The sequence below is a fragment of the Tachysurus vachellii genome, chromosome 5, assembly GCF_030014155.1.
Source record: "Tachysurus vachellii isolate PV-2020 chromosome 5, HZAU_Pvac_v1, whole genome shotgun sequence".
Taxonomy (NCBI): Eukaryota; Metazoa; Chordata; class Actinopteri; order Siluriformes; family Bagridae; genus Tachysurus; species Tachysurus vachellii.
The window spans coordinates 8,012,501-8,025,000 of NC_083464.1; the positions used below are offsets into that span (position 1 = coordinate 8,012,501).

At 36.8% G+C, this 12,500-nt stretch overlaps 1 protein-coding gene across 1 annotated transcript in view; it reads left to right on the forward strand.

The window, feature by feature from the left end:
• Positions 1–12,500, forward strand: part of LOC132845247 (uncharacterized protein C18orf63-like) — a 23,960-nt gene that overhangs the window by 773 nt on the left and 10,687 nt on the right. Inside the window, exons 2-8 of the mRNA XM_060869167.1 lie at positions 786–864; positions 1,637–1,693; positions 3,878–3,989; positions 5,309–5,350; positions 8,409–8,485; positions 10,424–10,530; positions 10,804–10,900. Coding sequence (XP_060725150.1) covers positions 786–864; positions 1,637–1,693; positions 3,878–3,989; positions 5,309–5,350; positions 8,409–8,485; positions 10,424–10,530; positions 10,804–10,900 — 571 coding nt within the window. The remainder of the gene's footprint in view (positions 1–785; positions 865–1,636; positions 1,694–3,877; positions 3,990–5,308; positions 5,351–8,408; positions 8,486–10,423; positions 10,531–10,803; positions 10,901–12,500) is intronic.

The window sequence follows — 12,500 nt, forward strand, 5'->3', positions numbered from 1 at the left end:
CTCAAGTCTCAAATTTGCAACTTAAGTCTTATTCGAGTCAAGTCATATGGCTCGAGTCCCCCATCTCTGAGTCATTTAACTCAAGTCCGTGTCAAGTCTCAAGTCATGAATGTCAAGTCAAAGTCAAGTCGAGTCTTTTTTAATATTTGTCAAGCAAGTCTCAAGTCTCAAATTTGCGACTTAAGTCTGACTCGAGTCAAGTCATATGACTCAAGTCCCCCATTGATAGAATATACAAAGCACTTTTGCATGTCACTAAGGATAAGGACAACTTCCAAATGCTGTAAATGTAGGTGGGATGGATTAAATACAATTTTGTTTATTGATCATATTTATAAAGTCATTATACAAGATTTTATAACAAATTATTTTTCACTAGCTTGCCTTAAGCAGGTTTAGGTCATAGTTTTATGTACGTCTCTGTCTGCTTAACACATTTTATTTTTATTAATACCTTTGTGTTATTAATCTGATTACTATGATTAAGGTTATAGCTACATAAAAAAGCCCATGTTTAGTAAATATAAGGGATAATATAACTTTAATATAAGGCTAGCTTATTTCAACCCAAACAAGGTATTGAACACTGTGGCACACTGTAGTATTAAAAAAAAGTTTCTTTTAGAAATGGGTTTAAGTACATTTTTCCAATTGAATTTTAGGCCTTTGTTATTTTACACAGATCTACTGACTGTTACTTGTGAACAGTGTGTTTTTTGTTTTGTTTTGTTTTGTTTTGCTTGCTTGCTTTATGGAAACCCTGCTGCAGTGTCTTTATTTTTCAGAGAGGTTTTACGTTTGCATTCAGATGTTATTGCATCCCCTGTGTTGGGCCCTTATGGTGGGATCAGAGTTATAATGTCTGTAAGTATAGCACATGTTTTGTGACTACACCAACCCCCTACACCAACCAATATTATGTTAAGCCTAACAGGAAATATCTGTGCTTTACAACTCTTCTGTTCAGTTCCACTTCACGAATTTAGTGTCGTGATGATAATGATTTTCATTGCCGTTGTATTCATGTACGTGCTCATATGTATTAGGGAAGCCTGCTCATTTGAACAAGAACCTGTTGATACACCTGTGCGTGAGAGCGCGTGTAAGTGATCATGTGCGTGTGAGAGTGTGCGTGCCTTACAGTCCGTGCTCAGGCACGCTCTGTGAGAAGCCAAATAACTGGTGCACATTCCAGACATTCTGTCAACTCTCTTCCTCTGTTGGATTTGGGCCAGTGTAAAACAACAACACAGAACGGAAGTGACAAGCACTGCTAACGAGGTGCCCAACTAATAGCCCCGCTCATTTAGATCGGGAGAGCGTGACAGGAGCAGCTTTTTCATGCTGTGTACGAGTTATTAAAACGTAGACTGAGCCCGCAGTGCTCGTAAATAATTGACTATCCTGCATTGGTGCAATTATGTTTCGCAAATGTGAAGCCAATGGTGATTTAAACCACACACAGATCTAACTGAAAGATTACACAAACTTAAGGAATGTTAGTTAAAAGAATATTCATTTTTCTTACATTTGTTTTGATTTTGCGTTTAATAGAGATTGGTCACATTTTCAGAACTTTTGAAGCAGATCCTCCACAGTAACCTTTCACTCGGTTTGTCTGTGAACTTTTGCTTAGATAAAGTATTTCAAGAAAGGCGTCATCCAGGCTTATGCACAGAGCCATGGTTTACAGGTCAGTCAGTGTTCAAGTCAACCAGCACATTTTGTTTATGTCATTAGTAAATTATATGGGTCATGATAACTGCTTTAGTTTGCATGTTGATGGCATTTGCTTAATATAAATCGTGTCACATGTAAGATTACATTTCACTATTTACACCGATCAGTCATAGCATTAAAACCATTAGCCTGATATGGTGCAGGTCCCTCATTGTGCTGCCAAAAATAGCTTTGACTTGTCAAGGCATGGACTACATAATACCTTTGAAGGTGTGCTGTGGTCTCTGGCACGTTAGCAGCAGATCCTTTGAGTCTTGTAAGATATCACTTGTTTGTCCAGAACAACCCACAGTTAATTGAAATGTTGAGGCCAAGTCAACATCTTAAACTCTTGGTTATCTTCCACAAATCATTCCTGAACTATTTTTTCAGTGTGGCAGAGTGCATGAAATAGTTACAGCCATTAGGGAATACCGTTGCCATCAAGAGGTGTATTTGATCTGACTGTAACATCCACGTAGAACCATGGTTTCCCAGGACCAAAGGTTTCCCAGCAGAACAATGCCTAGAGCATCACACCGTATATGCCGGCTTGCCTTCTTCACATAATGCATCTCTTTCTCACGTAAGGGACACAAGCCATCTTCTCGGGCCCAATATGCAAAAGCACTGTGTGTTCTGACACCTTTTTTCCCATATCCTGCATGAAATTTATCAGCACTTTGTGTTACATTTGCACTTATCCAGAGCAACTTACATTTATCACATTTATACAACTGAGCAATTAAGGGCCTTGCTCATGAGCCCAACAGTGTCAGCTCAACATCTTAACCACTGAGCTACCACTTCACCTACAGTACATTAGATTTACCACTACGGTTAGAATAGCCCCTCTATGGGATCAGACCAGAAGTATTAATGTGTACCGAACACACACACAGACTTGCAATCAACTGCACCGAACTGTACCAAAGTCAAAAACACACCCAAACACTAATTCAATATGCATCATACTGTCTTGGCACATCTACACGATTGCGCAACACACATACCAGCAGGATAATGACCCGAAGCATACGGCGCTAGTGGTGAAGCAATGGTTCAGGGACAACATCATAAATGTTCTGGAGTGACCAAGTCAGAGCTTTTGTGGAGAGAGTTGAAGATCTGAGTCAGGGCTAGGAAGCCTTCCAATCTCCAACTGGAAAGAGTGGGGAAACATTCCACAGCAGACCTGCAGAAATCCCGTGGTGACCTACGAGAAGCATTTGCAGGCCATCATTAGGAACAAAGGCTTTTCTATTGATGATTGAAACATGATGCGAACAGGGTGTGAACAATTCTGAACATGGTGATTTTTGAATATCTGTCGATAAAAACCCATGAAACGTAATAATTCCTAAAATATCGCCTTATTCTCTAAGTTGTTTGTCACATATTAAATATATGTACGTATTATAAAACTCATAACACTATAAACACATTAAGAGTATGAATAATTTTGAGCACTGTATATATAGACAAAATGACACTAAAAGTTTCTTGACTTCTTGACTCAATCAAACTCAATCCCTACACACATCAGTGATGCTTAAGTGTCCATGACCCTGTTACTGGTTCCTTGTCTTTCCTTGGACCACTTTTGATAAAGCCTTACCACTGCATACCAGGAAAACACACAAGACCTATTGTTTCAGAGAAGCACTGTCTTATTTGTGTAGTCAGCACAATTTGGCACTTACAGTTGCTCAGAACCTTACGCTCGCCAATTTTTTCTGCTTTCGACACATCAACTTTAAGAACTGACTGTTCACTTGCTGTGTAATAAAACCCACTCCTTGATTAAGATAACTAGTGTTTTTCACTTCATACCCTTGGTTTTAATGTTATGGATGATCGGTTTAATAGTCGGTAGTATAGAGTATGTTAAGTACAAACTTAGCAGATCTCTTGACTAGCCTATTTTGAAACTTTGAATTGTTTGTTACGGACCACATGTCTGTCCTATTACAATTATAAGCGATGTACAGTATAATTATTTATAATTATGATTATTGTCTCGGATCATTTAAATGTTCATCTTTTAAAATGATGCATAGGTTTTAATTGTTCAATTGTTATTTATACCTCTAATCTCAAGTCACACCTTTCACAGTTTTCCTCTTTTTATATTTTGTTCTCATTTTAATACAATCAGATACATTCTCCTGAGAGAGTTTTGCCTAACATCCTTCAGCTGTGTCTGTCTTACTCCCTCATTGCTCGACTGGCCCCGAACTGGAACAGAGCAGGACAGCATTTAATCGCAGGTACAACACAGGAAAATTTGTAGAAAAGAGGGATGCGGTGAACAAACGCAGCTAATGTCTTTTAAATCTTCCGACTTCTCTTTTGAGATAAGACTAGCATTTTTTGTTTGGCTTCAGCCTTTTCTTTGCCTTTGTTCTCAACAGGCAACCTTCCAAACATCACTGTTTATATAACAGAAATACACTGTCTATCTTCACGAGAGTCTGTGATATCTGGGAATACAGAGGATTAATGTACATAATAGTCAGAGCTAAAAGGCACTGGAGTTACCTTTGCACTAAAGCACAATTCTATATTTATCACACACATCATACTACAGAACGCTGTCTCATAGGATGGTACCACTAGAGATTAAAGGTCACTCCTGGTGCGCTGTTCTGTAGTTAAACTGCTAACGTTTAATCTCCCTTAACTTTACATTGAACTTGGACCTTCTTATCTGACGAATGCTGTCATTAACGGATTGGTCCCATCAAAACCCCGACCCTTGTTATTAACAGTTTTCGAAAGCCAGGCATTTCATTGGAGTATTCACTCTCTCTGCTATGGCATGTGTTACTTTTCAAGGTTTATTACAGGTCCCAGTAGCTGTACTACCATTTCGGTAAAACTGACCAAACAGACATTTGGTGCTGATATTACAAAAAAGTTAATAATCCTTCAGAGGGAGAGGTTACAGTATGGCGCACAAGTTCCTTGACCTATGATAACAAAAATTGTGTTGTGGGTGTAGAAGTTAAATGTTACTTTTCATTCAATATATGCTGAATTGTTTTATTTAATCTGTTCTCTATATTTATTACTTGCAATATTGTATGCAAAATCGTATTTTTGCCAAATATCCGTCTATACAAACATAGACATAGACGGCGAAACCGATTATAAAGACACACGCAGTGTAAATAAATTAATATTGTCATTTTCATTCTTTGTGCAACCTCTAGTATTCATAACAATAATGTGCTTACACAATAAAGTCGCTTATTTGTTTATGTTGCTATATGGCTTGTTTGATATAGACAGAACAAGCGTTATGGATTTTGGCTCACATTCAGAGTTGTGTTTGGTGATGAAACGTTGCTCGTTTTCTTGTGTCCTTGTACTGGAGGTCAGTCCATGTTGAAACTGCATGTTGGTGGCCTTGGTGTTGAAATTTTAACTTTTTCCCATGACTGTAATATCTTTTGAAGTATCCTTAATGACCAGGGTTACTATCAGTGTTTGTGTCAGTTTCCTGACTGATTCATATAAATTCTAATCAATGATCATTTCTTTGAAGTTGTTTTTGCAATCTTTGTAAAAAATCTGTGTTCTGCAGGAAAGGACTTCCTGTCTGATGCTAGCAAACGCATTGCTGTCGGTAGGTGTACCTCTCGTACCTCTCATAGCTTTCAAATAAAAAATAATAATTTCTCTGATTTGTATCTGCTGTTTAAATTTCACTGTATTAAGAATCAGTGCATCTGCACATTTATGCCATTATCTAAGGCAATTGTAAGGACTTAACTGTGATCAGTGTTATGAATCTACACAAAATAGGCTGGAATATTGTAGTGAGGGGAAATTATGTAGTATCCAATATTATTTATAAATTAATTTTTTTTTTGTGATCACTGATTACAAGTATTTACCCATATTACTTGTTTTAGTGAAATGCCATCAGATACAGCCAACACATAATGACTAAGTAAGGCGAAAATTATTGAGAGTAGCAGCCAACAGTACAAGGGTAACTGAAGAAGAAGGAAATCTTCAAAGCTCAGATGGGACAACAGGACACGGGACGCTTCGCAAAAGGATTCATTGAAAAGAAGCAAGAAGACATTTTTGAAAATCAGCTATGTTTGGCTTTGGATCTTAGAGACTGAAAAAAACAAGTAGAGGGAAAACACTTTGCTGGTGTGATGATAGGAAGGTCTTTTTGGCTGAGACACAAAGCTCTGTGTTGGCCGAAACCCAACGATACACATCACCCATCACACCGTATAGCACGGTGGTGGTAGCATTTTGATGTGGAGTTGCTTTTCATGAGTATGGAATGCAGAATTTGGTCAGGATGGACAGAGCCATATTCTGGGAATTTCTAAAAGAAAAACAGTTCCAGATTGCATGAGACTTGAGACAGGGTTTGAGGTTCACCTTCCAACAAGACCGTGACTCTAATCATAACGTCAGTGCTACATCCTAATGATTCAAAACCAAAAACCTGAATGTGTTATATTGGTTCAGTCAAAGCCCAAACCTCAATCCTATTGAGAATCTGTAGCACGATTTGAAAATTGTTGTTTACTATAATTCTCTATTCAGTCTGATAGCGCTCAAGCAATTTTCTCAAGAAGGATTGGCAAAAATATCACTATCCTCCTGGGAGCTTTTAGAGACATATCCCAGAAAACTTATTTGAAAGCAGTAATTGCAGACAAATGTGGTTCTAGCAAGTATTGAACCAGAAGATCCCAATTCCTACGGTGGCCGAGAAGTGCAAAACACATTAACAAATCCGAAAACAAATTAACAAATCCAAAAACACATTAACAAATCCGAAAACACATTATAAAAATCTGAAAACACATTAACAAATCCAAAAACACATTAACAATATCGAAAACAAATTAACAAATCCAAAAACAAATTAACAAATCCAAAAACACATTAACAAATCCGAAAACACATTATAAAAATCCGAAAACACATTAACAAATCCGAAAACAAATTAACAAATCCAAAAACACATTAACAAATCCAAAAACACATTAACAAATCCGAAAACACATTAACAAATCCGAAAACAAATTAACAAATCCAAAAACACATTAACAAATCCAAAAACACATTAACAAATCCAAAAACACATTAACAAATCCGAAAACAAATTAACAAATCCAAAAACACATTAACAAATCCGAAAACACATTATAAAAATCCGAAAACACATTAACAAATCCAAAAACACATTAACAATATCGAAAACAAATTAACAAATCCAAAAACACATTAACAAATCCAAAAACACATTAACAAATCCGAAAACAAATTAACAAATCCAAAAACACTAACAAATCCAAAAACACATTAACAAATCCAAAAACACATTAACAAATCCGAAAACACATTAACAAATCCGAAAACAAATTAACAAATCCAAAAACAAATTAACAAATCCAAAAACACATTAACAAATCCAAAAACACATTAACAAATCCAAAAACACATTAACAAATCCGAAAACAAATTAACAAATCCAAAAACACATTAACAAATCCAAAAACACATTAACAAATCCAAAAACACATTAACAAATCCGAAAACAAATTAACAAATCCAAAAACACATTAACAAATCCGAAAACACATTATAAAAATCCGAAAACACATTAACAATATCGAAAACAAATTAACAAATCCAAAAACACATTAACAAATCCAAAAACACATTAACAATATCGAAAACAAATTAACAAATCCAAAAACACATTAACAAATCCAAAAACACATTAACAAATCCGAAAACAAATTAACAAATCCAAAAACACATTAACAAATCCGAAAACACATTATAAAAATCCGAAAACACATTAACAAATCCAAAAACACATTAACAATATCGAAAACAAATTAACAAATCCAAAAACACATTAACAAATCCAAAAACACATTAACAAATCCGAAAACAAATTAACAAATCCAAAAACACTAACAAATCCAAAAACACATTAACAAATCCAAAAACACATTAACAAATCCGAAAACACATTAACAAATCCGAAAACAAATTAACAAATCCAAAAACAAATTAACAAATCCAAAAACACATTAACAAATCCAAAAACACATTAACAAATCCAAAAACACATTAACAAATCCGAAAACAAATTAACAAATCCAAAAACACATTAACAAATCCAAAAACAAATTAACAAATCCAAAAACACAATGACAAGTCAGACAACCCAGAAACGGTAGTGTATCGTTTTTGAGTGGAAACTTACCGATCATTGGACAAGACACCTGTCACTCAAGATATACAGGTATGGAATCTTATGTGTAATGTGTAAAGTTCTCTGTTTAAATATAAGAAAATAACAGAATTAATCCACAGTAATCCATTCCATCCATCCATTCCAACTTTTCCCTGCGGCAGACTGTTGAACTTCATGTATACCTTGAGTGACAGGTGTCTTGTCCAATCACAAACTATACCAACCTCTTCCGGGTTGTCTGACTTGTTAATGTGTTTTCGGATTTGTTAATTTGTTTTGCACTTCTCGGCCACCGTACAATTTATATCATAATATAAAGAAAATTTTTAAATGTTAAATATTGAACATCTCCATTTAAAAAGTGGTGAATGCTTATTCAAAGCTACGTGATGTCGTTAACAACAGCGTTTATGTTGATGGTGGATGGTTTTGTTGGCAGTCTTGGAGCTGAGCGTGAATGAGACCGAACTGTGTGTCAGCGTGGAGGCCAGCACCGTAAGACTTCCTCCTGTAACAGTAAGAAACAGCTCTGAAGTTCATGTCATGAATCAGTGTGGCATATTAAATCTGTTGAGTAGAGTGTATTTCATATTGGTTAGGTACAAAAGATCTGGACATGTTAATATTACAGAGTATTTTTCAGCATGCCAGATTTTCTTGTTGTGCAGTTTTCACCATATTAACTCCCACAACACTGGTATTGTAAAACACTAGAACCTTAAAGGGTTATGTTTCTATTCACACACACACAGACACACACAGACACACACGCACACACACACACACAGACACACACACAGACACACACGCACACACACACACACAGACACACACACACGTGCACACACACAGACACACACAGACACACACGCACACACACACACAGACACACACACACACGTGCACACACAGACACACACGCATACACACACACAAACACACACACACACAAACAAACCAATGTATACCCAAACTATGAAATTATATCATAAACTTAATAAATGCTACAGAGCACAGAAAATAAAAGAGAACACTTAGATATACACTCATCATTGACTCATTATAAGAGAACACCTGAACATCTGTTTATTCATGCAGTTATTTAAAAAGGAGAAGTTGTAGCTCAGTGGTTATTGTGTTGGCCTACTGATTGGAAGGTTGTGAGTATGAATCCCAGGACCACCACTCTGCCACTGCTGGGTCCCTGAGCAAGGCCCTTAACTCTGGCTCTTGCTCAGTAAGTAGCTCTGGATAAGAGCATTTGCAAAATTTAAACATAGATGTAAAATGTAAATGTAAACAGCCAATCATGTGGCAGCAGCAGCTCCTTAGCAGCACAATGCATAAAATTATGCATATACAGGTCAAGAGCTTTAGTTAATGTTCACATAAACCATCAGAATAGGAAAAACCTTTGTATTCTGTGGCTTTAACCATGGCATGTGTGTTGGTGCACGATTCTGCTGTTCTGCTCACCATGGCTGAGTGATTATTTGAGTTAATATATCCTTCCTGGCAGCTCAAAAAACAATCTGGTCATTTTCTTTTGACCTCTCTTATCAGCAAGGCGTTTCCACTAACAAAGCTGTCACTCAGCATTTTTTATTTCCATTCCATTCTATGAAAACCCTAGAGACTGTTTCACGTGAAAATACCAGGACATCAGCAGGTTTTAAAATGCTCAAACCAGCCTGTCTGGAACCAACATCCATGCCACGGTTAAAGCCACGGAGATCACATTTTTCCCAGTTCTGATGTTTCCATGCATTGTGATGCTGCTACATGATTTGACGATTAGATAACTTCACGAATAAGCAAGTATCAAGGTGTTCCTACTGTATTAAAACGGACAGTGAGTGCCCATTTATCCACACAGACTCTCTCATAGGGAGAATATTGTGGGTATGTTGTAGTATTATCTATGACCTTATACTCTGAGATTAAATAGTAAATGGATGAACTAATGAATCTCTACCACTATGTCCTAATAAATGTTCTGAAACCAAAATGGGGTCTAAATTCAGATCACAGCCTATTTAACACAAAGCAAAGCCCATAGCATTAAATTTCCCCATATCAATGACACAAAGGAGTCCACCATTAATTCCCTTAACACTTTTGACACATTTGAGCACATGACCTTTAATCCTAGCTACGTCGTTACAGCTTGAAGCAAGCCACACGGATCACACGTACACCCCGGTCACACATTACATCTGTATGAAAATATTTCCCCCACATTGTTTATATCAGCTGAGTATCAGGCTCCCTCCAGTGTTAGAGTCGTACACGCCGTGCTCACATCTCCATCCCCACTCATATTTTAGCTTACTAGTGCTAGGATTTGGTGTGCACTTTCAAGTATATATCATCCATGTATAGCAATCTGTTTTTTTCTTGTGATTAGCCTGTGATTAGCCTGTGATTAGTTGTTTATCACTAATCTGTCACCAGCTGAAAGACTTCGATGTTCCAGCTCTTGTGATTGAAAGGTTTCTGAACAACAGAGATACAGTTCTCCACACCAAAACACCAAATAACTGGTGCTACATTCTCCCAAGGTAAAGAGGTTACTTTAATGCATTAAATATTTTTATTCTCACAGCCTTATCATGTTAAGCTGGATTCAGTCTGTATAAATAAGGGCAAATAGGAGGTTGCTAAAAGGGTAATGTAACTCACAGGCCAGCTACATTATCAGACAGTCAGCTATAGAATTTCACCAAGGCTTTAATTTTATAAATTACTAGTCATCCTGCAATATAACAAAACAAAAATATGCTCTCATCTGAAGGTACAGAGTTTGGACTTTGTGTTTGTGTGTGTGTAATTAGCATGAAGAAAGGCCAGGTCATCAGGATCAGTCGCACACTGCCACCAGAGTGTCCTTTCCAGTCTTACTCTGAGCTCGAGAATCACTGGAACAGCATGGTATACAAACGCACACGTCTAAACATGCATACGTTTTAAATGTAAGCTTAAATCCTACACGGTTTTTAAACGAACAAACAGAAAACAGAAAACATCAACTTTGGATTCCTTCCTGCGGATATCATACGCATGCCGAGACATTTTATATACAGCCTTTGATATACACACTGTTAGCACATCCACCATATAAAATTCAAGCAAAGAAACGTTAGGCTTCATAACCTCTGCCTTGTGTAGTCTCAGATTCCTGTTCTTATCGGATGGAACCTGATGCTCTCTTCTGTTCGTGTAAGCATTCTGCCCTAAGGTTCAGCGTGTTTCTGTGTTCTGAGACTTATTTTATATATATATATATATATATATATACACAGTGTATATATATTCAAGCCAGCAGGTTCTATTTGGATTTTGTATCGTATTTATATTTGATGTGAAGTTAATTGAAGCTCTTGGTCTGTATATGCATGAGTTTATACATTGCACTGCTGTAACTCGATTGGCTGACACGTAAGAAAAACATTGCAGTCCAAATAAACGATATTTAAACTATTCATAAGTTTTATTAAATCCTAATCCAAACAATTGTATTATATAGTTATTCATTATATTAATCCTATTTTTTAGTGTGTGACATCATTCGAAGCCATTTGATTTACTTTAGTATATATATGTCATTTTATTTATTAGGGGTTAGAGTCTCAGCGGTACATGTTTCTAAACTGTAGGATTGCAGTGCTAATTAGCCAGCATGTCAAAATTAAATAAAGGAGCCAGTTCTTGTATTGTAAACCTCTAAACATGGATTTAATGGGAGAAATAATGCTATGAATTATTTGACCCGTAGTACTAAGCATTCCACATCAGTTAGCACATTATTATCCCGTCGGCTCGGCGTTAAATAAAACCAAAATATATTGTATTTTTCTTTTTTTTTTCTTCTTCTTCTTTTTTCAAACGTCAACAGAGTCCATACATTCCTACTTGTGGTCTCTGCTCACCATGTGTTTTCCATTTTACTCTGTTTTCTAGCAGACTTTTATCACCTTTGACCTCACGTTTGTGTGTTTGCTGTCATGAGATGCTGTCGCTGAAACACTCTCTGCATGCATTGAATCCTTTGTAGTTTCCTGTGGGTGCATGTTTGCCGTGCGTGTGCGTGTGTGTGCGTGTGCGTGCGTGTGTGTGTGTGTGTGTTGTTGAATGTACACTTTGTAAGGAATTCAAAATCTAAACTTTGATCACAAACAAACCCAACTGCCTGCTGGCTGGGCCTCTAACACACAAGATTTGGCCCATGAGATACGACACAAACACTCACCCTGTAGACTGTTACAGCTGCTTAAATCTCTTTGGATATTTACAGTACATTTGAGGCATTTACATACATTTTGTAAATATCCTCCAGCAAATATCTAAAATAAACTGTATGTACATACTGTACATGGACGTCTGGACAAAGCGCACGACTGGAGCAAATCTTTATTTGGACAATAACTAGGGTTATCTCACGGTTTTAACCTGTGTCATGGTCCCTGGAATACTAGGTGTGTGGTGAGAATGCACCCTAGACTGTTCATTTCAGGTCACCACTCACACACAT